Source organism: Podarcis pityusensis (assembly GCF_964106645.2).
Source record: "Podarcis pityusensis genome assembly, chromosome: 1".
In the NCBI taxonomy this organism is placed as follows: domain Eukaryota; kingdom Metazoa; phylum Chordata; class Lepidosauria; order Squamata; family Lacertidae; genus Podarcis; species Podarcis pityusensis.
The window spans coordinates 8,270,268-8,297,759 of record NC_138028.1 but is presented as its reverse complement, the minus strand read 5'-3'; the positions used below and the strand labels follow the sequence as shown (position 1 = coordinate 8,297,759).

General features: G+C 44.8%; 3 protein-coding genes across 9 annotated transcripts in view; 2 read left to right on the top strand and 1 right to left on the bottom strand.

Moving 5' to 3' along the window:
- The window catches only part of CCDC175 (coiled-coil domain containing 175), a 37,236-nt gene extending 25,676 nt beyond the window's left edge, over nucleotides 1–11,560 (top strand). For both annotated transcript variants that reach the window (XM_080971870.1, XM_080971871.1), the window contains exons 14-21: nucleotides 503–641; nucleotides 2,310–2,389; nucleotides 3,983–4,135; nucleotides 5,915–6,017; nucleotides 7,663–7,706; nucleotides 9,295–9,456; nucleotides 10,355–10,475; nucleotides 11,437–11,560. In XM_080971870.1, coding sequence (XP_080827996.1) covers nucleotides 503–641; nucleotides 2,310–2,389; nucleotides 3,983–4,135; nucleotides 5,915–6,017; nucleotides 7,663–7,706; nucleotides 9,295–9,456; nucleotides 10,355–10,375 — 702 coding nt within the window. In that variant the 3' untranslated portion in view covers nucleotides 10,376–10,475; nucleotides 11,437–11,560. The remainder of the gene's footprint in view (nucleotides 1–502; nucleotides 642–2,309; nucleotides 2,390–3,982; nucleotides 4,136–5,914; nucleotides 6,018–7,662; nucleotides 7,707–9,294; nucleotides 9,457–10,354; nucleotides 10,476–11,436) is intronic.
- On the bottom strand, nucleotides 11,465–18,079 carry JKAMP (JNK1/MAPK8 associated membrane protein). 5 transcript variants are annotated; one of them, XM_080992217.1, is made up of 8 exons: nucleotides 17,764–18,079; nucleotides 16,968–17,067; nucleotides 16,717–16,805; nucleotides 16,296–16,450; nucleotides 15,629–15,835; nucleotides 14,345–14,526; nucleotides 13,765–13,841; nucleotides 11,465–12,082 (listed from the first exon to the last, which is right to left on the bottom strand). In XM_080992217.1, exons 2-8 carry the CDS (start codon nucleotides 16,975–16,977, stop codon nucleotides 11,864–11,866), a joined length of 939 nt encoding a protein of 312 aa, XP_080848343.1. In that variant the 5' UTR covers nucleotides 16,978–17,067; nucleotides 17,764–18,079; the 3' UTR covers nucleotides 11,465–11,863. The 5 variants fall into 5 exon arrangements, with proteins under 5 accessions (XP_080848343.1, XP_080848345.1, XP_080848347.1 ...); XM_080992219.1 differs by having other exon boundaries at nucleotides 16,717–16,799; XM_080992221.1 differs by lacking the exon at nucleotides 16,968–17,067 and having other exon boundaries at nucleotides 17,727–18,079.
- A 616-nt stretch (nucleotides 18,080–18,695) lies between these two features.
- L3HYPDH (trans-L-3-hydroxyproline dehydratase) lies at nucleotides 18,696–26,968 on the top strand. 2 transcript variants are annotated; one of them, XR_013982113.1, is made up of 6 exons: nucleotides 18,696–19,248; nucleotides 22,733–22,902; nucleotides 23,853–23,975; nucleotides 25,122–25,259; nucleotides 25,711–26,038; nucleotides 26,080–26,968. XR_013982113.1 is itself a non-coding variant. In XM_080991959.1 (5 exons), the coding sequence occupies exons 1-5, from the start codon at nucleotides 18,711–18,713 to the stop codon at nucleotides 25,834–25,836; spliced, it is 1,095 nt and encodes a 364-aa protein (XP_080848085.1). In that variant the 5' UTR covers nucleotides 18,696–18,710; the 3' UTR covers nucleotides 25,837–26,968. The 2 variants fall into 2 exon arrangements, 1 of the variants encoding a protein (XP_080848085.1); XM_080991959.1 differs by having other exon boundaries at nucleotides 25,711–26,968.
- Nucleotides 26,969–27,492: the final 524 nt, after the last annotated feature.

Genomic DNA, 27,492 nt, shown 5'->3' with positions numbered 1-27,492 from the left:
GTCCAAAGGAAAGCAAAGCAGTATATTTGGCACCACCTTGGCTGCAGGAGTTGCCAGAAGGAGGCGTAAAAGGCACCATCCAACCACTTTAGGGACCAAACTCTGGATTTGTGTCGGGTTTACTCCTTATCCTTTTCTTCTCCCAAGGATATCTTGCAAGGCCACGAAGGTTTAGGATAAGAGCTTTCCTTCTCCTAGATGGGCTCCCTTCCCCCCTGAGGAGCTCCATTTGCCCCTCACTTCCCTCTACAGCATGTGCAGAAACTGCCTTCTTAACTGTTGAACCCACTATTGGTCTCATCCGCTCCATCCGCCACAGTCTGTCTTCATGTGCAGGGAAAGTCCCTAACTCATCGAGGGTTTGAGACCCATCGACTTAGCTGTACTGTTTTGAGAATCCCAAACACTTTGGACAGGCCAGCTGTTTAATGCATCAGACCATTTAGGAAGCCCATTGCCTCTTCGTTCATTCCTTGTGTATGGCTATTCATTTTCTCTAAAGAACGAATATCATACCGTAACAAAACTTACAGCGGAAAAGGAAGAACAACTGAAAGTTAATATCCCACTTTCGGAGCAGTTGAGAGTGGAATTGGAGGAACTAAATGCTGAATATACCATCCGGAAGGACTTATATGACGGTATGCCTTGAGTAGTTTCCATAGGACAGCAGCTTTTTCTCCTGCCTCTTTCTAAACTTTGTACATCCCATGACATCACAGAGCAATAATGAGCACAAGGGAGCGCAGGCTTCCTCTTTCCCCAAACCTTCTTATTATATTGCATTCTGCAGCTAGAAGTCGGGGGACATAGGTCAGGGATGGAGCCCATGCTTTCTTAGCTGAAGTGCCTGGCGCCATCCCTGCCCTCTCTAGCTAACCTGGAATGCTGCTGCCAATCTTAGCAGACAGCATTGGACCAGGTGGACTAATACGTTTACCCCCCAATTCAAGGCAGCTTCCTGTGGGGTGATGTTCGGGGGTTTATATTTTATGTACAAGACACAACTACTGCTTTTTAACCCCACTGGGTAATCAAAGCAGCTCGTAACATCAAAACGCAATAGAAGCAACTATAAATGCAGCCTACAACCTGAAAAACACAGCCATTAAGAACAAATCTATTAAAAGAAATCCACCAGCAAGTTAGCCATCAAAAGACTGTTCAGTAGGCCAGGTTTTAAATCTTTTCTTCTGAGGCACAGTTAGAGGTCAGTGAGCTCTCCACTCCCTTGGCTAGATTTGAGATGGATTTGGGTAAAAACAGTTAACTTTCAAAACTTTGAATTAACTTTACGAAGTTCAGGGCCTGGAACACTCCTGGCGCAGAGAATGCAGCAAGTCAGGGGAAACCTTTGAGGAACTTAAACCATGTGGGTGGAGCACGTTTCTAGCACTCAGTTACCTGTCCATGGTCCTGCAGGCCTTCCATTTGATCCTCTTCTCTTGAACCCTGGATCTGTATTGTTTGCCTCCTTGCCTCCCAATATAATGGACTGTCCTCCTTGTTCCTGGTTCCTGCACTGACAGCTGGCTGGACCCCCTACCTTCCTGACTTCATATGGGCCCTGCTGCCTCAGAAGAGGAAAATCCATGGGCCAGGCATAGGCAAACTCGGCCCTCCAGATGTTTTGGGAGTACAACTCCCATCATCCCTAGCTAACAGGACCAGTGGTCAGGGGTGATGGGAGTTGTAGTCCCCAAACATCAGGAGGGCTGAGTTTGCCTATGCCTGCCATAGGCAGTTGCAGAAAATGTTAGGGACTAGAGCCATTCTCAGATATGGGAATTAAGATAGAGCAGGCAGGTCTGAACTTGTGTGTAATGAAAAGCTTCTGCACCTCTCTGGTCTCTTATTCAGGAGATCCTACTGGGTTATTTGGGACGCGGGTGGCGCTGTGGTTTAAACCACAGAGCCTAGGACTTGCCGATCAGAAGGTTGGCGGTTCGAATCCCTACAATAGGATGAGCTCCCGTTGCTCGGTCCCTGCTCCTGCCAACCTAGCAGTTCAAAAGCACGTCAAAGTGCAAGTAGATAAATAGGTACCGCTCCGGCGGGAAGGTAAACGGCGTTTCCATGCGCTGCTCTGGTTTGTCAGAAGAGGCTTAGTCATGCTGGCCACATGACCCGGCAGCTGTACGCCGGCTCCCTCGGCCAATAAAGCGAGATGAGCGCCGCAACCCCAGAGTCGTCCACGACTGGACCTAATGGTCAGGGGTCCCTTTACCTTACTGGGTTATTTGGCTGCTGTTGTGGCTTATATTAGCTTAAGTAAAATGGAGTCTTTCCTCCTCCTGTTTTGTTTCTAGAACTCCAGGAAGAGATGCTCACACTAACTAAGTGCATAGACAAGTCGACAAAGGAGACCGCCAAACTCACCAGGCTAAAGGTAATCACTCTGGTGTGATCTGTGCTTTGGGGGGCATCAGATTTCTGGCAGCTCAGCTTCTGTGATGCTTGGTCCCTTATCCAAGCAGCCCAGAGGTAAATATTCACACAACTTGAAGCTGCAGACCAGCTGCAGACCTAATCCTAATGCTTAAGCACAGCTAGTATACTACACGACCACATCACATGCTGACCATCATCTCCACGTTATTTTGCTGATGGAGTTAATTAAGCTGGTCACTTGGGAACTTTAAGGTGAGAAGGACCAGTTTCATGGAGAAGTGGCACTGCCCAGCATGCAGCTTATTCAAATAGGTCACACAAGGAGGCCACACAGTAACGGCCTCTTCCTCAGGCCTGGGTTATGGGATGGCTGGCTCCACTGCAGAATGTGGCCGTTAGCTAAGGTGAGGAAAACCTTTTGTGGCCCAAAGATAGAAATCCAGAAAGTAAGTAAATTATCAAACCATCAATTCTAGCACACGGGTGGGGGTGGGGGGGGGGAACCTAAATTGTATAATTTGGTATTTGAATCATTTGTATTAGGAATTGTAATGAGGCTATTATTGGTTTATTGTAATTGAAAACTAATAAAAAATATTATTAAAAAAAGACTGCATTCCAACTTCTAGGCAGGGGTTGTGTGTGTGCGTATCAGTGATGGGCAGAATAACAAATTTGACATGAAATTTATACATTGCTAGATTGTAGGGGGGAAACAACCTACAGTAAAGGCGATTTACAAATGATAAAACTGTAAAGCCAGTAAAAAGATTACAACCCTAATTTAAAACATACAAAATATTTATGCAGTTTGTAGTATTTTACCTTTGTATAGTAGGCTTGTTCCTATAACCCCTCACACATCCCTTTCTGCCTTCTGTCCAGGCCGGCGAAAAGGGTTATCAGAGTTTAAGGGCACATTCCAGCTGGACACAAACACCCCAAGATGTGAAAGAGGGCCAGTGAGGGGTGTGGCTGGGGAGAATCCCAGGAGCCAATTAGAGAGGCCCAAGGCGTTGCTGGATAAATAACAGAGCAATCCAAACTGCCACCCGTTTGATGGGGTGCAGGTGCCCCTCCCTCAGGTGACCTCCATTGGTGGGGAAGTCCTGCTAGCAAAGAGCACCTGACCAAAAGGTGTGCAGGCAGAGAAGCTACCACCAGTGGGAGTTTCAGGAAGGGGCTGGACTGGTGTAGGATCTGATGGATCCTATGTAGACCCTGCTGCCATCATGTGACAACAGCGGGCAGAATCCAGGCCTCTTCTCGGTGCCAGCATGGGAGCTGTTGCAGCAAAAGGGTGTTTTTCCCTTCTGCCTTGGTTGGCACAAGCACTGGGGTGGTGCTTTTTGAGTTGACACTGGGCAGAATGGAAGCTGTATCAGGGGCGACCGCCCCATGGTGATACATTTGCACATGGAAACAATGGATGTCACAGCTAGAGTAGCACGAGCAGCAGCCCTGAACATAGGAAGAATTAGTGCCCTACTTTGTTTTCCTGCCTCCTCCCCATCCCTTTTATATAGTGTCTATTAGACTGTCAGTGCTCACTAACTAACTAACTAACTAACTAATTATTCTTTCCTCACAGTCTTATGCAAAGAACGTAATAAAGACCAACAGGGAGAAAGCATTGCATCAGCTGCAAAGCTTCACACATTCTCTGAAGTACCTTGAGAGAGACATCTATGAGATTAATAGGAGGCTGTACATTTTGAACGGAGAAAATGACAGATTAAGAGCAGTGAGTATTCCGAGTCTGACTCTGGCACATAAAGCACCACAGCCCACACCCCCAGGAAGTGGAAGTTAACATATCGCAGTACTGTGACACACAAATCAATACAAGGACCAGGAAGAGCTTTGAAAAAGTTGTTTATTGTACTTCATTATTGCTTTTTGGATATTTTTGTTGTATTCTGGGTGCACCAAAACAGGAAGCTGCCAAACTGGGAAAAGTTGGCATTGTGCAGTTTGGTCTCTGCAAACCCTAGAAATGGCTGCCCCACTGCAGGAAGCCATTCTTAGGCGTTATTTTACCCTGGTGATCTTGCTCTGCCTGTTTGGCAGCTGCTGGCTGCAGGGAGAGTGTCATGCTCACTGTGCTTGCACATTTGACTGGGTTGTGGATTCCCAGTACAGTGATTGACCCCATTTGCTGCTCTCTCTTGCCTTTGGCCTCACTTTGTAATACACACACACACACACACACACACACACATATATATATATATATATAAAATTTATTCCCCCCCCTCTTTTTCTCTACCTCTGTACTCAGGATACATAGGTGCCTTAGGTGCCAACACACTTAGGAGCCTCTGTCATGCATTTGACACCATGGGCTTCCTGGCCCATGAAAATTTACTTGTTTGCCGTTCAGCTGCTATATGACCATTCACTGCATATGCACACCAAGATATCAGACCCTGATCTCTCCCAGCCCTTCTTGGAGATGCCAGAGATTGCATACAAACCACCAAACTATGACCCTTCCACACAGAACTTGGGGGGAGCTGCTATGCCTTTCCCCCTGAAATGTGGTCCACAAACCAAATCTCTGCCATCCCTCCATTTTCTTAAAAGTTTGTACTTCACCAGCTGCCCCAGCCCAGGCTTCCTTCTTAAATCTCTTGAAGTTTACAGAGAATTTGCTGGTGTGGTTCTATCCGAGATAGCTTGGGGAAATTCAGTAATTATGCAAATTTTAAATATTCAGTCCTGCCCGTGGAATTCAGGTTTCCTTGGGGCAGAGTACACAAGGTGCAGATATGTGTGAAAGAGGCATATAGAAGTGAATGGATAGATGTTATATTCACTGTAAATTTTGTATGTTTTCATCTGAACCTTCTTAGGTCACAGGAAGTTTCTAAATAGAACCAGAATTGAAGGGGTAAACGTTGGGTGGTTTAATGAGTGCAAGGGTACTTTCAGGTACTTACAAGGACTCGAATCACAGGGCAGAGTATTAAACTCACAAAAATAAGCAGCACAGTAAAGCGTTAGGAATATAGGTTGTTATACCTTTTTAATCCCCTTCAGCTGTACGCAGCAGCTGACCTGTTTTTACCCCTCGTGCAATGAGCAGACTACACGCTGTTAAGTAAGTTTAAAATTATTTACTTACAGATTCAAGGTCTCAATCCTGCATTGTTCCATGCAGCAGCAAGGATAACATAGGCAAAATACTCTTGTGTAGAAAATACAGAATATAGTTTCAAACATGTGTTTTAAGCTTGGGAGCAAGCCTAGACATGTCTTTTTCAGTTCAGAGAGAAAGGAAGAGCAAAAGGCTTCACTTCCTCCCTCTAGAGGGTGTGACCTAGCTGAGCCTATCTAGCAATACAACTCTGTGGTCCTTTACCACTTTGTGCACTAACTAGTCCTATGCCTGCTAGTTGTATTTGACTGCAATCTCCCACAAGAAAAACAAGATGTGACTTAAGAAGTGATAGGCTTGTTGTATATTATTAACAAGGACACGTCAGATGCTGACACTCTGGGAACGTTTTTACCCCGGCAGGGCATTGCCTTTCTCAAAGAAGATATCTCTGAAATCGAAAGTGAGGCAAAACTCTTTCGGTCAGAGAGGCAAGAAACCCAGAAAGCTACAAAAGAGCTTCATGGTGAGTGATGTGTGGCATGAAGTTGATTGCTGCAATACAAAAGCCCCACATTGGAAGGTTCCTTCCAGACCGCTGCTGTTTTCCAGGTGGGAATCAATCACATACCTGCAGACTCAGGTCGCACAATTAAAGCGGATTTGGCACTCTTGCACAACAAACCTACTTACCCCACCCCAAGAAAAAACCACCACATTGCTTGACATAACATCCCTCTGTACAGACAGATCAGAATGAATTTTCAGTAAACTGGCCATCACACATCTCCAGCGATATGGTCCGTGGCTGGCTTCACCAAGAAGTTTTTTAGGTCTGTGGCTTTATGGCTGCCTTTCCTCATGGCTGGTCTGCCATGCTGAGCAATCAAAACTGTCTTCTCTGAATTGTGTCTCCGAGCTGGTGCTCAGCCAGAATGTACACACTGCACTGAGTAGCCACAGACCCACGTATGCAGTGCTGCAGTATGAGATTCTGGGGAAGGGCTATAGCCCAGGGGTAGCAGAGCAGCTGCTTTTGATTCAGAAGGTCTCCGTCCATGGCATATGCAGAGAGGACTGGGGAAGGCTGCCCCTTCTTGAAAGCCTGGAGAACCATTGTCAGTGTAGAGAACACTGGGCCAGACGGACCAGTGCTCTGACTGCAGGGCAGCTTCCTATTCCTGCATCGCAAGAGGTTCACAGAATTGTAGAGTCGGAAGGGACCCCAAGGGTCATCTAGTCCAACCCCCCCCCCACAATGCAGGAATCTAGATGACCCTCAAGGTCCTTTCCGACTCTACATTTCTATGATTCTAAGCTGCATTGTCGCTGAAGACCAGGCTTCCTCAACCTCTGCCCTCCAGATGTTTTGAGACTACAATTCCCATCATCCCTGATCACTGGTCCTGCTAGCTAGGGATCATGGGAGTTGTAGGCCAAAAGCATCTGGAGGGCTGAGGTTGAGGAAGCTTGTCTGAAGGGGGGATTCCTTGGGGCTGCCGTAGATTAGCATAAAAGGCCAGGTGGAAACAGAGGTGCCAATCCAGGGGGAAATCAGTGTGTAGTCATGCACACACAGACATACAGTAAGGTATGCACTAATGATAAAAATATATCTTAATCTGCTCCCTGGATTGACACCCCATGTACAATACACAGGCCAGTTTTTTGTTTTATTCTTGCATTTGCTGTGTTCCCATTATTGAGAGAGGAGAGTTCCCAGAACCACAATGTGTAAGCTACCCAATTAGTAAGCTACCCAAGTTCAGAGGTGTAGGGCAGGTTGCTTTCTCCACAGAAACATCGCCAGTGTAACTTCCCTTTCCCCTGCAGGAATAAGGGGTCACTTGCACTGGAGTGCAATTTAAACCTGCCCCTGCCACCAACCACTGGGACCAAACCCTCCTCCTAGCTGCGGGTTTTCAGCAGTTGGATTGTGTTCTTAATGCTTTTCTTTATAGCAGAAAGATATTTTATTAAGCTAACTGGCACTCTAGAAGCACCAGGTATCCAATGCTTTTGATAAAAGTATTTTATTTGGTCTCAGTTGCTGTCTGGATTTTCTCTTTCTATAGATAGTATAAAAATCACTTTTAAATGGAGCATTTTTAAAGCTTGGCTTTTTGGCAGACATTTCCCTAAACGCTCTAAAATGTCTTAATTTATTTTAGGACTTTATGTCAAGAAGTGGATAAGGGACACCAAGCTTCAAAAGGTATGATGCAGTATTGGGTTAAGAACAGCTTTTGGGACACGATGCCCTGGGGTTTTCTCCTGTGTCATCCCCCTGGAAAGAGAGAGCAGCTTATACAGGACTGGCTGTCAGGCTGGAAAAAAGAAATATATATTGCATATCGGATTTGAGTTGCATAACAAATATGCTTTTGATTACTTCTGCCTTAGCCCCTGGATGAAATAGCTCATGCAGGTATCTTGCTTTTGAAACTGCAGTCCCACTTGTACTTTTAAAAAAATTGATTCAAAAACAGTACAATTGCATCATACATGCATTTAACTTGCGCAGTTTCAACTATTGAAGGTAGGATGGTTGAAATTTCGTGAGAAATCCATCAAGGTGGAGAGCTTAAAAGGTCTTTTTGCACCAGATCCGCTTGAGTTACCCAGTGCAAAAAATAGCTTTTCACGCTCTCAGCCTTGCTTGCTGGGCAAGGCTTACTTGATGTGTGGGCTCTGGGAGGAGAAGTGATTCTCCCTCTTCCTGAGAGCCAGTGTGGTGTAGTGGTTAAGAGCGGTAGTCTCGTAATCTGGGGAACCGGGTTCGATTCCCCGCTCTTCCACATGCAGCTGCTGGGTGACCTTGGGCTAGTCACACTTCTCTGAAGTCTCTCAGCCCCACTCACCTCACAGAGTGTTTGTTGTTGGGGAGGAAGGGAAAGGAGAATGTTAGAGACTCCTTAGGGTAGTAATAAAGCGGGATATCAAATCCAAACTCTTCTTCTTATTCTCTCCCCTTCACCTGCTAGCCTTAGGAGCAGCTCCAAAGCTTTGCGTATACATGATTTTTGTGTATACGCAGAAGCTTTGGAATGTCCCACATTAGATGTGATCGTACTGTAACAAAACTATACACAGTCGTACCTTGGAAGTCAAACAGCTTAGTTCCCGGCCGTTGCAAACCCGGAAGTGACTGTTCCAGTTTGTGAACTATTTTTGGAAGCCGAACGTCCGACAGGGCTTCCGCGGCTTCCGATTGGCCGCAAGAGCTTCCTGCAGCCAATCAGAAGCCATGCTTTGGAAGTCGAACGGACTTCCGGGATGGATTCCATTCGATTTCCAAGGTACGACTGTAAACCGTTCAGCCCGGACACTGAGATCCAGCGCCGAAGACCTTCTGGCGGTTCCCTCATTGCGAGAAGTGAGGTTAAAGGGAACCAGACAGAGGGCTTTCTCGGTAGTGGCACCTGCCCTGTGGAACGCCCTCCCTTCAGATGTGAAGGAAATAAGCAGATATCTTTAAAAGACATCTGAAGGCAGCCCTGTTTAGGGAAGTTTTTAATATTTAATTCTGTATTGTTTTTAACACTCGATTGGAAGCTGCCCAGAGTGGCTGGGGAAACTCAGCCAGATGGGCAGGGTATAAATAATAAATTATATTCTATATTATATTATATTGCTGCCATCTCTGTAACACCTAAGTTACGGACAGATTTTCAATGGAAACGAGAGTTACACATTTGAATGTGGGTATTCAAGAAAAGAAGCTGGGGCAACCCTCACCAGCCTCTTGCAATAGAAAGTTTAACAGCCCAACTTGAAGGTAAGCCATCTTTCTTTCGCTGCAGTTTTTCTTGAGGTACCAGAAAGACATCATGATTATTCTGGATGAGTATATAAGGAAACACAGGAAAAGGAACGACAAGCTTGACTATGTTTACGACGGGCTGCAGCTAAACTATATGGCAATGGAGTCTCTGTTAGAAAGCAGGTCGGAGTTGGGTGACGAGGTGAGCTCACTCTGCAGTGGTGGCGCATTGGTTCAGTTCTACACAAAGGGCGGCTGAAACAGCAGAACTTAACACTCCGCGAAGCAGATTCTTGGCAACAGAAATATACCAAGCACAAGGCGGCTGGGGAAGATCTGGAACAATATATTCTGGCAGCACTTACAATTTTCAGTAGCTCAAGACAAGTGCCATTTGTTACGATGTACAGAAACCCTATTCGGATGCGGGTAGTGCTGTGGGTTAAACCACAGAGCCTAGGACTTTCCGATCAGAAGGTTGGCGGTTTGAATCCCCGCGACGGGGTGAGCTCCCATTGCTCGGTCCCTGCTCCTGCCAACCTAGCAGTTCGAAAGCACGTCAAAGTGCAAGTAAATAAATAGGTACCACTCCGGCGGGAAGGTAAACGGCATTTCTGTGCGCTGCTCTGGTTCGCCAGAAGCGGCTTAGTCATGCTGGCCACATGACCCGGAAGCTGTACGCCGGCTCCCTCGGCCAATAAAGCGAGATGAGTGCTGCAACTCCAGAGTCAGTCACGACTGGACCTAATGGTCAGGGGTCCCTTTACCTTTACATAAACCCTACATGAGACATTCAGGAGTCAAGCTGTATTTCCACTAGGGCTTTCTTCCGGTTGCAGTCTTGCAACATCATCAAGCAGTCTTCTTACATCCAGGAATCAGCACACACATACACATACAGGGGAGAAGCCAGCGTAGGGGAGTCAACCATATCTCTTTATGCTGCTTAGCGCAGAGTGATAGCTCTTTGATACCCACAACACTCCGACACCGTTCTCTCTGTCCCCACTCCCTAATAAACTTGCTTAGAAAGGAAAAGGAAACGCACCAAAAGAGCTTTCATTTTTCATTCATTCTTTTTCTTTCTTTCTTTTTGCTAGGGGCAGGAATCTGAACAGTAATCACAAAGGCCCTGCGACCGCATATATCCTTCTTTCTTATCCTACCTTTCCTGCAGCAGGAAGCCCAAGACTGACAGTACCTATCTGCAAATGGTCAGAGGTAGGGGGAGCACATAATACAGGGATTGAAGATTTCAGGTTTTCCTACTGCAAAATTTGGATTACCTTGACACAGAATTTTAATTAAAAATAGTAATAGGTGATGTAAATGGCTCTATAAGAGAACGTCTGCTCTGGCAAAAGGTAGAACATTTATTCTGGGAAAGCAAGGTGCAAAACCTGGTAGGTGCTTGAAAGAGCATGCTCTCCCACAAAAAATGTTTCCTCTGCAAAATTGGCTGACGTGAATTGGGAGATTTTCATAATCATCAAAGCAGGGTGGGTTTGATTTAAATCACTAGTCCGTAAGACTTGATTTAAAATTTTTTTTTTCCACAAAGACTCATTCTTGCTGGTATAATCTTAACATTTACAACCAGAAGAAGGTTTCATTTTTGGAATAATAAATTTTCAGAGTAGTTTTTACAGTTATATCAAAAATTTCTGATTTGGTTATACTATTAGAAATACATAGACCAATAATTATGAAATTATTGTGAGGTTTAATAAGTTAACTTTATATTTGGACAACTTTGCTGTACTTTATTGGAAGGAGAAAAATAATAATTTCTTTAACAATTTAAACAATGTACTTAACTAAAACAATGACATTATAGCATATGTATCCATGTTTGTTCACTGATGTGGTCAAACAATTTTTTTTAATAAAGAAAACAGACAGAGTTTTAGTACACATGAAAAACTTATACAAATCCTTATTTCCTGATGAATAGCCTTTAGACTATAGTGTAACATAAATAGAAGATTATCTTTAGAAAGATTTTCCCCCAAAGGCATTTTATTTTAAAAATCCAATTGAAATAAAAAAAAATCTGATTGAAATTTTAAAAATCTGATTTTTTAAAAATCATTTATTTTTATCCACCCTGCCTCAAAGTGTTGTTACAAACAGATATTAATAAAAATAATAACTGCATTGTTCTCCCAAACCTCTTATCTAGAAATGAAGAGACTGCAAAAGCTGTGGACTGAAGTTGGAACACTGAGCTTTATTCTTCTACATATCATTCTTCAAAGACGTGATAAAATACTGCACTCAGAAATAAAAGTTACACTGTTTCCAGATACACTGTACAAAATGTTTCACGTTCGCACAAATGGGCAAATAATAAACATATTTACAGGGGACGGGCCTTGATCCTTCACCAACGGGTGACTCTGACTCCTGTGGCTAATGGAACACTTCTAAGGCATTACATGCACAGGTGCATCCAGATGTTGCTTAGGAGGATAGAATCGAGCTGATGTGGGGGGACTAAGCCTTGATCCTAAAGAAACTTTACCTGAAAGCTGGCTGATAAGAGAACTGACAGCTTCCTATAAGAGGGGAACGATGGCTGGGCCCCAGAGAACCTCAGCCTACAACGCTCAACGTCCGTTTGCTCCATCGGAGAGTATCCGCGAAGGATCCGTGTACTTTGCAGTAAGCAAGTAAAAAAGAGCAGGTGCCGGCACCAAAGCCAGCAGGGGCAAGTCTTGGTAGACGTTGTTCAGCTTGGAGATGGAGATGATCCCGTAGGCGTGCAGGAGCCAGTGGCTGAACAGAACAATGAGCCTTTTCTTCCTGACAAGGAGATCCTTGAAAGTCTTGTAAAACAGGAGACAAGATGTTGCCATTAGTTTTTACACAGACATTGTCTGAGGCTAACGCAGAGATTTCAGAAAGGGGCAGAATGAAATCAAGGTGTCTTTTGAAGCCTCTCCTTTTATCTTGTATCTCGGTGGAGAGAGTTATCTGAACTAAGCCGTTCTTAGTTTCTCTATCGTATTTTTGGGAGAGCTCTGAGGAAGGGAATGGCACAATTGCAGGTGCCACATAATACCCCGTTCCGCATTTGTAATAACTTGGTCTTTTCGTGTGGTAGCACCTACACTTTGGAACTCTCTGCCCATTGCCATCAGGCAGGCCCCTTCACTGTGCTCCTTTTGGCACCTGCTAAAAATTTTGGGACGCGGGTGGCGCTGTGGGTTAAACCACAGAGCCTAGGACTTGCTGATCAGAAGGTCGGCGGTTCAAATCCCCGCAACAGGGTGAGCTCCCGTTGCTCGGTCCCTGCTCCTGCCAACCTAGCAGTTCGAAAGCACGTCAAAGTGCAAGTAGATAAATAGGTACCGCTCCAGTGGGAAGGTAAACGGTGTTTCTGTGCGCTGCTCTGGTTCTCCAGAAGCGGCTAGTCACGCTGGCCACATGACCTGGAAGCTATATGCTGGCTCCCTCGGCCAATAAAGCGAGATGAGCACCGCAACCCCAGAGTCAGTCACGACTGGACCTAATGGTCAGGGGTCCCTTTACCTAAAAATATTTTTGTCCAGACAAGCCTGCCCACATCTTTAGAAAGTTGGCACAAGTTTCAATCCCCTGCTATTTTAACTTATAAAAAGTTTTAGATCATTATTAATTTTTCATACTGATAATTTTATCTTTTTCCGTGAACTGCTTTTAGAGTTTTCTTTTGACCATCAAGGGGTGTACAAATTTTATGAAACAAACAAACCCCTAACTGGAAAGGCAGGAGAGGGTCCACTGTTCATTATTCTCTCTGAAGGAGGGGAAACAGGCACACACACATTCCCCAATATCAACCCATCCTCTTTCGCACTAATAGTTGCTGCTCTCCTTTAAAAGAAGCCACTTAGCAGTTGCAGCAGTTACAGATGCCTTTGCTTAAGCCCTTCTCCATAGCAGCATCCTGCTTGTGAAATGTTCATTCCTCAAGAGACCCACCTGATACCAACCCTCTTCATTTTGGCACCATGTGTAAGATTATTACTTTGTCGTTCACTCTTTATTTGCATTTGCTGTTTTAATAATTGGTGCAACCCCACCCAGAAATCTTTGGCTAAAGATTAAAATAGTCGGGCGACATCAGGCAGGGAACAGCTTCTTTGAAAAGCCAGGCAATAATACTGACGAGGAAGGATTCTTATACAATAACTACGGCTGCTTTTCCCCAGCTAGTTCTTAAGCCTCTCCTGATATGCTGACTGTTCAGAATGCTGATCAGAGCCCCCTCACAAATCTAAACAAGCAGAAAGACTTTAGCTGTCTCAGGCTTTTGAAGATAAAACAATTAAAGAATGGCAGGATAGACCTCTTTGCCAACCCAGGGTGGGGGTGGGGGTGGGAGAGTGGAATCCCCGGCAGAATAGCCCAAGGAATTTCATTCACTTATTGCTGACCATTTCCTTTGTTTTCCCATTTTCTCCCTTCAGTTGTAGGTCACTTTTTAAAAAGTATATATTTTAAAATGAAACAGTGTTTTACTTACATCTACTTCGGAAGCTGACAGATACACAACCAGGGTGACGAGAGATAACACTATGATGATATAAGGGAAAGCATAGTCTGGAAGAAAACAGTTGTACGTTACATTGACACACCAACACAATTTTATCGCACCAGTCACGCAGAAGCTATAAATAGTTGTTATGGGGTGCAATCCTGAGCATGCCTACTCAAAAGTAAGTCCCACTGAGTTCTATCAGTCTTCTACCCAGTGCCAGAGTGGGGGGAAAGTTGGATAGAAATAAGATATAATAAAATTCTGTATCCTTGTAGTAACCAAAAGTGAGTGGTATGAACAGTGCTCAGCTCACAGGGTGAAATGGTCCTTAGGCAGCTGCCACACTCAGACAGTCAAATCCTGCTTTAATAATCCGGGATATTCATGAGCTATGGTTAACAGCTTCCAAACATGCCAGATTAAACTGAAAGTTAGCTTCCAAATGTGGCTTGTTTGGAAGCCATTAACCACAGTTCTTGGTTTGCATGTTAGGTGCAACTACCTGGTTTGTTCCACTGGATGTGCAGAGGGGAAAGTGAGGGGGTGGAAAATAAAGGTGACTTACAGAGCAAGCCGCCTCCAACCGCTTGAAGCACAGTTAGGATTGGGAAGAAGTAGAGAGCTGCGTAAATGCTCTTAAATCGATCAGACTTCCCTAGCCCACAAGCAATCTTCTTCACCAAAAGGGGTCGAAGCATCATCATCAACACCAAACAAAAGGCATAGTATATAAATACAATGGTGTACCTGGAAGAGAGAATTGTTTATATTAGAGCACAGTAGTGCCAAAAACTTCACACCTCATTCTTGATATGGCCAACAAACACAAGACACATAAATGCCACAAGTTCTATACTTGCCCCCCTCCATTATGCAAAATCCTTGCTATGATGCTGTTTCTTCACATCAACACTGTCTGCTACTTTCTTATGCCCTCTTGGCCCACAAATCCAGGCCCTGGCGATCTTGTACCTCAAGTCATGGCAATCTGCATAATTTCCTCTTTATCTTATTTCCTATCCTTATTCTCCCTCCAGCACAAATGCACAGTAGCGTCTTATTCCCATTCATTTTCTTCCACTGCCCTGGAGATACATGTGAGCAACAGGGAGGGAGGGGCTTAACCATTCCTCTTGGTCATAGGCATGTTCACCATGTCAAAGTATGGCTTACTGGGACAGCTTAAATGTGTTTGCTCCCAGAGAGGAGATCACACCTGCTTTGTTCTTTTCCTGGTCCCTTTAGCTCAGCATGGCACAGCAGCTAAGCCAAGAACAAAATTTGGCTACAGGTTGTGGTTATGGAGGGGACTTAACCACAGTTGGGAAGGTCTTAGACTGAAGCTCTAAAGGTCCTTGGTTCGCTCTTGGAGAGCCAGTGTGGTGTAGTGGTTAAGAGCGGTAGTCTTGTAATCTGGGGAACCGGGTTCGCTTCCCCGCTCCTCCACATGCAGCTGCTGGGTGACCTTGGGCCAGTCACACTTCTTTGAAGTCTCTCAGCCCCACTCACCTCACAGAGTGTTTGTTGTGGGGGAGGAAGGGAAAGGAGAATGTTAGCCGCTTTGAGACTCCTTAAAGGGAGTGAAAGGCGGGATATCAAATCCAAACTCTTCTTCTTCTTCTTCTTCTTCTTTCGGGAACAGTTGCGGGTTGAACTAGATGATTATTGGGATCCCTTCCAGCTGTACAATTCCATGATTCCTCTGAGCATGACCCCAGGTTCAGATGACATGCTAACCTGAACCTTGGCTTAGTTGCAGTATGGAGCTGAAATGACCAAGGAGGCCGATGCGTTCATTCTAAGCCATGGTTTGCAATCTCACAGACAAGGCCACAGAAAAGATACTCACAGAGGGTAGACTGCTTCGTGGGTACAATGAATAGTGGTAATGTAATCAGGACTCGGGTTGTAGAGCATGGTGTACCAGTCAGAAAGCATCACCACCTTGCAGGAGCGGATATGCAAGGAGCCCAGGGGGTCGCTCACAAGCAGAGTAACGATGGCTGCCACACTGCATTCGATTAAAGCAGTGATGTGCTGGAACAGAGCACTGGAGCTGGAAAGAGGGGAAAGAAGGAATCAATATCAGTGCAGGTAATTTGTATCTTGTTAGACTTGTGCAATTGTAGCTTTGAGTGGGTGGGAGAGAATAAATAAAAGAAGAGCAGAAGAAACCCACTCCATTTATTTATTCCCACCGTCTCACCCATGCACAACTCTGATCATGGCTATACCCAGCTTTGGGAAGGCAGCACAAAGGCTCTGGTAGCATCCCAGAGCCCTCTCACCACCCTCCCAAAGCCAGGTAAGCGAGACACCCAAATAAGGGAAGGAGGCATGAGGGCTGTTAGCATCCCAGAGCCCTTGTGCTGCCTTCCCAAAGCCAGGTAAACAATCCTCCAACTTGCAGAGTAGTTGGTTCCTCCCCAGCACCTTCAATGGCAAGGTAAGTGCACATTTAGATTCAAAAGTTACATTCGGTTTCTTGTTTGAAACAGGGCTTAGGAAACATTTACCTCTTTTTCCCTGAATACCATTCAATGAAGAACCAATGCAAAATCAGAGGAAGCATTGCCATAAAGCCAAGGTAAAGCCAATCGTAGCGTTCTGGAGATCCCATACATGGCCGACAGATTTTGTGAGCGTCTGTCCTTTGCCCTCTTGGACACACCTGGAGAGTTTAATCACATATTGTTTTATAAAGATATTTATTAACGTTTTGCACACACACAAAATGGCTTGGGAAAGGGATGCAGACAAATGAAAGGGACTGAATAATGCGCTGTATTTGAAGGACAAGCAGTTTCGTTGAGCCCAAGATGTATTCAGGCCATCCTTTCCCCAGCCAAACCCACTAATGGTTGGATAATAGCAGCAAAAACATTATACTGTGCCAGCTTCAAATACTCAAGTGTCTCTTCACAATCCTCTACTTACCCCACAATCGCCATGGATTTCAGTCCCATTTATAAATTCTGCTGTTCTTCCACAATAAAGCCCAAGGCAATCTGGCTGAATATCTACAACTTATACAAAAGATAAAAAGGCCAAAAGAGTGGTAGATATTTGTAAGTTAATAACAGTTTGCACACTTGAAAAAAGAGACATTGCACATACTTTTGTAAACCAAGAAATCTTTAATAAAAAATACATTTAAAAAATAAAAATAACAGTTTGCACACAAATACCTGAAAACATCTTGCTTTACTAGCTTTTAGTTAGCTTTTGCCCCCTAATCACGGAACGCAGAACCAGGTAAACAGACATGCAACAGCTTCCACATTAAAACTAATCTAACATCAGAGAGCTCAGAGAAAGGGAATGTTTAGAAGTGCTGTCATCTGACACAGAAAATCTGAGATCGTGGGGGGGGGGGGGTCCTATCTACAGGAAAGGGGAGAGTAGCCTGGGCCATAAAATATGTTTCTTTACAGCCTTTATACCCTACCCTTATGGGCTTCTTATTATGGGCTCATAAGTTGTTGTCATCGTCATCATCACCGCCACCACCAATTATTACTATTCCTGTTGCTGAACTGCAACTCCCATCATCCACAGCCATTCAGTATGCCAGCTGACGAGTTGGAATGCTAAATTTAAAAGGCCACAGGTTCCCCTCCAGGAACTTAGAACTCAGCCTGTCCCAACCTCGGTTCCCCCGATGCTGTTGGACTTCTGCCCCCCTGGCCAGCAGGACCAGGGCCGAGGGCTGAGGGGAGTTGTAGCATCTCTCCCCCCTTGAGGGCAACGCTTCCTCGCTTTAGCCCACGAAAGCTGACATTCAACAAATATCTCTTCCCCACCTTCCCTCTCCTATAACATTATATAAAGAATTATATTTATATTATCTAGCTATCTAAAATTTAGGATACTGGAAGGCTGCTTGCTTTTGCAGTTAAGAAACCAGCCTGGTCAGCTGCCCAGCAGGAAGAAACAGCCCCTCTCACCTGGGGAAAGGTAATAAACTCAGCACCCAAAACTCACCCATCTCCGCCTATTCACCCCCAAAATCATCCGGGTTCTTGACAGCGACAGCAGCTGGCTTTGCGTCACTTCCTCTCGGGTTCCGCCAGTCCTCGTTGATTGGTTTGTCGGCTTCACACAGCCACGCCCCCGATAGGCGGGGCGGTCGCGTTCGGGACCTCCTCTGGGTGGCGAGCGGGGCGTGACTCGGACTAAGCTCCTCTCTTCATTGGGCACTGAGACTGAACGGGGAGGGGGCGTGGTCTATTACGTTCGGCTCTTTTTCATAGTAGAGCTAGAAAAATGAAGAGCGGCGCACGGCGTGAACTTCAAGGAAGTTGCCACTCTGTAGATGCACTGGGGCCGCCGCTCTTTCCCGCAGCATTTCTATGAGGAGAACGCCGCCTGATGTGATTTCTCAGTAAGCGGTCAGGTCCTAGATCCTTGTTAAATTCTTCATTTATAAGCAGTTTAAGGAGTCCAGTTGTGGTAATATTTTTTTTAAAAAACAAGATATAATCTTTTTCATATAAATTAAATAGACGCCACGGCGTCAGAAGAAAAATGGGCGAAGCATATGGAAGCGAACCCGGAAGGACAACAAAAAATTCAATTAGGTGCATGTGACTCTATATCTTTCTCTATGTTTACGCCGCCTGCAGCTTTGCCGCCTTTGCCCCTCAGACCAATCCTGGACAGGCGAACCTGACCAGCCCGTCGCAATAGGCTTTAAACGGGCACTTCCCTCAGCCAATGCCCGTTCGGTGTGCCTCAGTGGGCGGTGACGGTCGCCTTCTCTCACCAATCCCGGGCGTGCACCTCTGACAGGCTTAGCCAACGGCCCATAAACGGACAAGCTCTCCCCGCCCTTCCTCTCTCTCCCTCAGCCAATGCCTGCTCGGAGGGCGGGGCCTGGGCGGGTGGCGTCCGTTACAAACCAGCGTGAGGTAAAAAACCGTTAAACGGTCATGGCGTCGCCTGAGGCCCAAGCCGGGGCCTCCCGGCCTCTCCCTCCCCGCGCCCCCGGCTCCCCCGTTTTCCTCACGGTGGAGATGCAGGCGGGCGGGGAGCCGCTGCGGGTGGTTCCTCCGGGCGGCCTGGGCCCCTTGGAGCCCCCCAGGGACCTTCCCCTGCTGGCCCGCCGCCGCCTCCTCCTGGAGCTCCCGGAGCTGGACGCGGCCCGGCGGCTGCTGATGCACGAGCCCCGCGGGCACCGCGACATGTACGGGGCGGCGCTGGTGCCCAGCGAGCTGCCGGGCGCCGCCTTCGGGGCTCTCTTCGTGCACAACGAGGGCGGCAGCGCCATGTGCGGCCACGCCGTCCTCTGCCTCGCCCGCTTCGCCCTCGACTACGGGCTCAGCCCGCCGCCTCCGGGGCCCGACCAGGCCGCCGCCGTCGTCATCCACTGCCCCTGCGGGCCCGTCACCGCCTTCGCCACCTGGGACGGCCAGCGCAGCGGCAGCCGAGTCCGCTTCCACAGCGTCGCCGCCTTCGCCGCCGCCACCGGTAGGGGGCAGCGTTGCCGCCTGGACTGTCCCGTCTTTCCATGTCAAACGCTGCGTCCTGTATGGAGGCGCTTTTGTCCTGTGTTTCAGGGCATCTCTCTCTGCCAAGTTAGGTGAAATATACTCGGAGTCGAGAGTGGATTTCATGCTCTTTATTCAGCTCATAGTGGTGAGGAGGAATGGGAGTTCCCCCAGAATGACTTACATACAGTGGTGCCTCGCAAGACGAAATTAATCCGTTCCGCGAGTCTCTTCGTCTTGCGGTTTTTTCGTCTTGCGAAGCACGGCTATTAGCGGCTATTAACGGCTTAGCGGCTTTAAGAAAAAGGAAACAAACTCGCAAGACGTTTCGTCTTGCGAAGCAAGCCCATAGGGAGATTCGTCTTGCGGAACGACTCAAAAAACGGAAAACTCTTTCGTCTAGCGAGTTTTTCGTCTTGCGAGACATTCATCTTGTGGGGCACCACTGTACATACATTATTTACACAATGGGCCCCACGTGATTGGCTAATTCCGGGATTCTCCTATAGGCCAATCAGGTTGCGGATTCCCTTCCGCCTGGAGCCGGATTGGTGGGTCCTGTGGACCAATCAGACTGCTGCATTCTGGATCCTAGTGTTCTAGGACCAATCAGACTGCTGCCTTTTGGATCCTATTCAACTCAGTACATAACATTAGGGATCCTCTCCAAAGGCATGTGTGTGAAGCATAGAATCATAGGATCTTATGAACTGGAAGGGACGCCCAGGGGCAGTGCCAGATTTACTTACAAGCTAAACAAGCTGCAGCTTAGGGCCCCACTCTCTTGGGGGCCCCCAAAAAATTTAAAGGGGGGGAAAACTGGATGTACATTTCCAAAATATAAGATAAATAACAAATAAAATAAAACCTACATACAAGAACAGTGGCAAATACCTATTAGGTCCATAAATTACCATATAGCATATATTCAACATATATTGTAGGTCGATCAAATGTCTTGGCCATTTGTTCTGTCATATTTATTGGCTACTAGGTACATCTGCATTGGCCGCATTTTCACATAACCAAACCAAACTATGGTTTAGTGCAAACACACTGGCTCACTTTTCAGTCATTGGGATCTTGGTTAAACTCTCTCCTTAAGGTTTGTTCTTGGCTACAGATCATGGTTAGGAAGAGAAAGCTTATCCACAATCCTGGGTTTGGGCAACATGCTAAGCCAAACCTTGATTTGCACTGCACTGAGTTACAGGACCTGACGAGAAGCAAAGTGGGTGTGAGATCATCCCTGGGAGCCACCATTATCATGTAGTTCCAGAACGCCATTGTGTGGCTTTCCTTGATTTGCAAGGCAGGTCATTTTCTCATTCCACTGTTACAGGTACATCATTCTCTACTTTCTACCTAAAGTGGGCTTCCTCTCTGTTTCCATACATAATTGCCTTGCTATGGTTTCAGGTATATTTTGTTCACTAGTGCTATTTGTTTTATTTATTTATTTATTTAATTTGTAGCCCACCCTCTGTGCCAAAGGAGCCCTGGGTGGTATGAAGCACTTAACTACTTTTTTTATCAAACTGAGTGGAGATGGAGATCCAGTATCATTTTCTTCTTGCAGGAAGCAGCAAGTTAATTGCACAATTCATAAAATAACAAACTTAGTTGGTCTCTCAGGTGCTACTGGAAGGAATTTTTGTTTGTTTGTTTCGACTACGGAAGTCCCCACACGGCTACCTACCTGTAACATAAAATGACAATTAGCTTTAGTTTAATGGGATCCTCTTTTTTTTTTTAACCACATTTTCTCTTTAATTCTGACTGCACTGGGAGGAGAAATTTAGAATGAACTTCTTATTTAGTTCCCAGGTGTGGGAAGAATCTAAATGAAGTCATGAATTCTCTCATGGTCTGAATAGTTCCGCAGTAGCAAATGACTTGCCTCCACTTAAGACTTCAAATAAAAGTTTGGTTTCCCCAAGGAATCTTGAAAGTTATAGTTCTGTGAAGGCGGGTGTGGGCAAGAACCTCTAATATAATTCTTGGTATCCTCTCTAAAGTTAAAATTCCCAGGATCCTTTTTGGGAAACCACAATAGTTCAATTTTAACTGATAACAAGGCTCATAAATGTGTAGATTTGCACAAAAAGTAGGTGTCAGGTCAGGTGTGTAGGAATATGCTTTTTATTATTCTGACCCTGCATGCTAGATAATCAACAAATATGACTAACCTTCTTTTCTGCTATTCCCCAGGCTCTAACTTTGCATCTTGGAAAGAACACCTATCTGCACGACACTTCCTTTCATGAATGTTCTAGTGAGCTGTACGTTTTGTTGTCTGAGACGCTAAGTTTGCAGTTTATTTTTAAAAATAAATAACAAGCCCCTATTTGCCCAGTGCATGCTCAGTGAAATCATGCTCTGTAGTCATGCAGTGTTGATCATTGGTTGGAAAAGAAAAGGGAGAGGAATGAAATGGACTTTGCTAAAGAAGAGAGTAACTGGCTGGAACCTTGAACAGGAACTCTCCTGGTAGGAGGCAAGGATATATTGGGTCAGATTCAACTAAATAGTCGTGCTACTGGGAACCAGCACAAGTCATCTCAGCACAACAGGGCTTCCCCCTGATCTTCTGCATGCCCTCTGTCTCCCCATCAGCTCTTGCGGGTAGGGAGAACCCCAGAACAACACGTGGGGGGGGGCAGGGGGGGAGATCATTCCATACAGCAAGCAATGCTTGCACAGACAGAACAATTGTAATAGCACAATGTTTGTTCCACTTGTTTCAAATAATAGTATTTAAGTTACTGGGGGATCCTAATTGTTTCTGTGTCTGTTGTGCTGCCTGAAAAAGAAGTCTATGTTAATTTGCAGGATGGTAAAAATGTTCTGATGACTGGTGCTCAATTAATTACTCTTAAGGAGCAGACCTAACTATAGGAAGCCATAATTTAAACTGGTTTAAACTAAACTGGCATAAATCACTCCTGTTCCAAGCTGTTCAGTAACAAGGCTACTAACTGCCTGAATTGGCCTAAGCCTGGTAGAGGAAAGACAAACCTTTATAGAGATTGACTTATTCCACCGTTTTTCCAGTGTAAATTCTGCTGGTTGCCAGATTAGGATACAGTCCCCCTGATATAAGTCCCCCGGTCCAGTCTCTCCCCCAGAACACCCATTCTTCAGGGTTTTTGCTGCCATAGGTCTCAGCCAGCTATGCTGTCCTGAGGGAGTTATGCTGGCATCTCTCAGGATGAGCTGGAATGTGCTTATGCCAGCATAGGCTGGTGGACCCAGATACCTCGCTCATCCCAGCAGATCTGGGGTTTGCATTGCTCCCTTAGTCTTTAGTTACCAGACTGCTTTTCAGCATTCTTAACTGATACTACTGTCACCATAATAGGTAGATAGGCACTATTGTTTGGGGTGAGCGGATGTCAGAACAGATTACAGAGGGGAAACGTGAATTATTTGCAGTAATGCCTTGTTCTTTTCTTGATTATTAGATTTAACCGTTGATGTTCCTGGCTATGGAAAAGTAGTTGTGGATGTTGGATATGGTGGCACTTTCTATGCATTTGTCAGTGCTGATCGATTGGGACTTGATCTTTCTTCTTCAAGGATTAGGGATCTAGTAGATGCAGCATCTGCAGTAACTGAAGCAGTAAAGGCTCAGGTATAGTCAGATTTTTCTGTATTGTACAATATAACTAAATTATTTATATATTTTTAAATAAATCTATGAGTTAAATGTCTTTAAATTACTAATCTACTTGTTCATATATTGCCTATATTAGTTATTTGTAACATAAAACAAAAGAAAACCAGTGTTGTTATGCCTCTTCAAGTTCACTTGGAAGCAAGTCTTCCTTGCCATAGATTACTAAGTTACTGTTTCCAAGCCTGATTGGCAGACTGCATAATATTGTGAATGAGGTTTCTCTCTTCCAAATGGAGCTGATGCAAATCATGCATTGATTGTTAAAAATATCAAAGTCCTGTTTTTTTGTGGGCAGCCAATCTTTTTCCATAATCCTTTCAATATAACGTAGCTTTGTCTTAGAAACAGATTTATGCAGTCTTGTCCACTCTTAAGTGTCTAAAAGTCGTTTGCTGTTCATATAGTGAGATTCTTTGGAGCAGTTGGGAGTGGGAACTGGGGTGCTCAGTGCTAGGAAGAAGGTGCGGGGGCGGGGTGAAATCCAAGAAAAGTCTCCAGCAGAAACTGAACTGTGATATCCTCAATGATAATTCCATGGAAGCTGCTGTTTTCTCATTGGGAGGTTACTGAAAATAAGTGCAGCAGCCTTCTAACATCTGTACAAACTTGGCCTCAAGGCATATTGTAAGGACCTGGACCAGGGGTAGCCAACATGGCACCCTTTAGATGTTTTGGACTGCAATTATCATCATTGTTGACCATTGGCTTTGCTAGCTAGGAGCAATGGGATCCAGATGGTCTTTAAGCACGTGGTTCCAGTACTACAAAGAGACTGTCAATTCCTTCTCCTGAGCTATACATCCTCTTAATAATAATACTAGATTTGCACATAGTCTGTGAGGTCCTTATTATTATTGCTATTTTGTTGCATTTATCTGATGCCATTTTCTGTTTTCGTCTTCTAGTTCAAAGTTCACCATCCTGAGATTGAAGACACGGCTTTCATTTATGGGACTATCCTGACAGATGGGAAAGATTCATTTAGCGATGAACCAACAAGCAACATATGTGTGTTTGCAGATGCACAGGTAGAGAATACTGTGCAAGAGAAGTTCCACCTTGCCCCTTTTCATCACAGGGGTTCCCAATTTATATTTGTAGTAGAGAAAAGGAAAAGGCAGCATATCTGTAGGATGCTCAATTCTGCATTCCTTGCTCTATACAGCTCTTAAATTCTGAGACACACTAGGAGCTGTATAGAGCTAGGAACATAGAACTGAGTAACAAAGTCCAAGATCTGATTGAAAAATTAAGTGAATCGGGAAAGAAACAAAATATTTCCCGGCCTGACAAATTGACCCAGATGATGCTTAATGGGGAAATGTATCTACCATCTTGGCCAGGAAAAAAGAAAGACTTGGCTTCTGTTGTGGAGCTAGGCAACTTCCAACTTTTTGCACCAGGTCAGTGAGGAACCCCTCCTTTTTAAAATTCTTCCATATATACAGAACTCCCCGTGTGCCTTTTGGACTGTATCTGTAGGTTTCCCCTCTGTGTCAAATAATGGGTCAGATAGGTGTTGTTTACTTTTTATAGTACATGGAAGATTGATCTCCCTCAGGAGGTTCTGCACTCTTCCAGGGAGGTTTCTAAGCAGAGGTTGGATGGCCACCTGTCATGGATGCTTTAGCTGAGTTTCCTTCATTGCAGGGGGTTGGACTAGAAAGATGACCCTTGGGGTTCCTTTCAGCTCCATTATTCTATGTTTTTCTGCTTCAACAATATTTCATTATGTTCCTATCATTCTATGTAATTGTACAAACAAAATATTTAAATAGCTACCTTTCTACCAATAGGACGGGGAGGGGGCATGGGCATAGCCAGGATTTTTGTTAGGGGGGCAGGTTTTTGTTGGGGGGGGCAGAATCTCAGATTTGTATGGATTTTTAATTATTGAGGGAGGGCAATTGTCCCCGGCCCCCCCTTGGCTACGCCTATGGGGAGAGACAGGAAAGAAAGTCAGAAGGGGGCCACAGTCAGAAAAAGGTTGGGAAAATTTGTTCTAGGTAGCTTTTAAGTTTCTGGGTGCACATGGCCACTTTCTCTCTTTAATATTGAATAGCATAATTCAGGGATATAATTCAGGCACCTTTAAAAAAAGTAAAAGTCATTAATTACATTTGTTGCATTTCTGAATGATGCAGCTAAAAGACGTCTGCTTTTCTCCAAACCAGGTTGACCGAAGTCCTACCGGGTCGGGTGTGACAGCTCGCATTGCTCTACAATACCATAAAGGACTCATTCAGCTGAACCAGACCAGGACCTTCAGAAGCAGTACAACTGGTTCCCTGTTCACTGGAAAAGCAATAAAGGCAAGCTCCAAACATTTATCTTTGGTAATTTAGAAAAATAAAAAGTATGTGATGGGGTGGTGGCTTTGCTATCCCCTGGGTCTTGTTTAGTCGGATAGCTTGAATTCTTCCAACATTCACAGCAGGGTTACTTCAATTGTGGATCAAATGCTCTCAGCAAGCCAAGAAAAACTGATCTTGTTATAAGATCATGATGCCATTATATTAATTAGGACCAAATGATTAATGGTTTTCATTAATTTTAGTAAATTGTCTCACTTTTGCTTAAAACATAATGTAAACAATTTAAGCCTTAAATACTGGCTTTATATTCTGTTCTGTTCTTTCATTGTCACTTTAGTTTAGATGTATACATCATCACATGTATTCAGATGCTGCCTACAAAAGTTTGTGCTGTAAGTAAACCAGTGTATTTTTCCTAATTAATCTGAAGCATTTTCTTTTGACCCAGGAAACCAAATGTGGTGACCACAATGCTGTTATTGTAGAAGTCTCTGGAGAATCCTTTTATACTGGAATGTCAACCTTCACTTTTGAGGAGGAGGACCCACTGAAATACGGTTTCTTTCTTAAGTGACTGTGCTACTATACTGCTTCCAATAACCCTGTTTACTTTGATATATGTATTTTGCTTTCTTTTAATTGCTGGAATTACCCTCTATCTTACTGGTGATTAAGGCTCTCATTCAGTTTCACCAAAGTGGTTCTGAAGCTCCTTGTCTGTATATAAAATGTAATAGGAGATAGTGTGGCACTGTGACTTAAGACTGAACTGTGAAGTAGCAGGTTCATTTGATCGCCTTAGGTAGGCCCTACTAAGTCTGCACCCTCCCCATCTTCAGTAGGGAGATAATAATACTGACATGCTTTACGAAGTTGTTGTAAAGATTACCAATATACATATAGAAATGCTTGTTCCTGTTACTAGCAGTAGGCTGGTCAAGATTGATAAGCAGGAAAGGGATGGCGGTTTCTTCCCCTTTCTCCAACCCCACAGGCTTATTCACCTGGTCTGGTCTGATAAAGAATAAATTGAAAGCTCATTTATGTGGGAGATTCTCTTGGGGGGTGGGCGGTGTTGAACATGTCTTCGCCATTAGCCTCCAACCCTTGAGATCAGAGCTTGGGCATACCTGTATAACACCACAAGTTTGTCTGGGTAGTGTTGCACCTTCTTGACCAAATACTCTGATTATCCTTGAAACACCTACATGTCCCCCTCCTTTCTGCCTGGCACTTTCAATTTCAACTTGCGTGACTTTGTAAAAACATGTCAAACTAGTTAAAAACAGCAACTTAGAAGACCTCTGAAGGCTTCAAAACTGTTCCGAAGCCAGCCTATTTTGGCTACTGCAGCTTTGGAGCCAATCTGCTTCAAATTCCAAGACAGTTTGATTTTTTTCAAAGGTGAGGTTCCTACCTCTGACTTGTGTGAATGCAGTACCCTAATGAACAAGACTGTGAAATAACCCCTGCAGGGGGCCATTTTTATATTCAAAGTGCTACAGAATTTGTATGTTACATTTCTTAGAGCTTTTTGATGGCTGTTATGTCTCTTTATTCTGCTTTCATTGCTGAACTTCTTTAACATTTACTGTAATGCTGCAGTGCAGGTGCAAATGTTTGAACGCAATACTTTAACATTTCCCTTCTTTGTGTGAAGTTCCTGGGATATCAACAGGCATCTGATTAAATAATGTGTTATAAGTTCTTTATTTCCTGTAACAGACTCTAGCAATAAGTCAAGCTCTGGAATCCTGATTCTCAAAAGAGGAAGAAGGTATGACTTCTGCACCACAAGCTTTTAGTTAATATTTTATATTGTCTTATGTAAAACCACTTAGGGCTTTTTGTTTTTAAGTGGAATACTAAGCATGCTGCAGCCCCACCTTGTAAAATAAAATTAAAGAATTATGTCGTCATACTATGTCGTCATACTATGCTTTCTATCTATAATAAAAATTTAAACATCGCCTCTTCACAAAATGCTGCATTTGGTCACCCAGGGCTGAGTGGAGACTGTGCAGCAGCAATGGTGAACCCCAGGCCTGGAGGCCAAAATATGTCCCTTCACTCCTCTGTATCTGGCCATTGGGACTGTTGGCAGCCTCCATCCTCTCCCCAGACTGCACCCCTCAAGTGCTTTTTGGCTTGCTGTAGACTGAACTTTCCTGGACAAAGAAATGAGTGTGCGTGCATTAAGACCTCTTGGATGTATGTGGCTGGACTACTG

Coding starts and splice junctions, on each gene's coding strand:
- JKAMP (XM_080992217.1), bottom strand. Junction 13,842..14,344: donor GGTTGGAGGCGGCTTGCTCT/GTAAGTCACCTT, acceptor GTTTTCTTCCAG/ACTATGCTTTCCCTTATATC. Junction 12,083..13,764: donor TGTCAGCTTCCGAAGTAGAT/GTAAGTAAAACA, acceptor CTGTTTTACAAG/ACTTTCAAGGATCTCCTTGT.
- L3HYPDH (XM_080991959.1), top strand. CDS start 18,711: ATGGCGTCGCCTGAGGCCCAAGCCGGGGCCTCCCGGCCTCTCCCTCCC. Junction 22,903..23,852: donor CTGAAGCAGTAAAGGCTCAG/GTATAGTCAGAT, acceptor TTCGTCTTCTAG/TTCAAAGTTCACCATCCTGA. Junction 23,976..25,121: donor GTGTGTTTGCAGATGCACAG/GTAGAGAATACT, acceptor TCTCCAAACCAG/GTTGACCGAAGTCCTACCGG.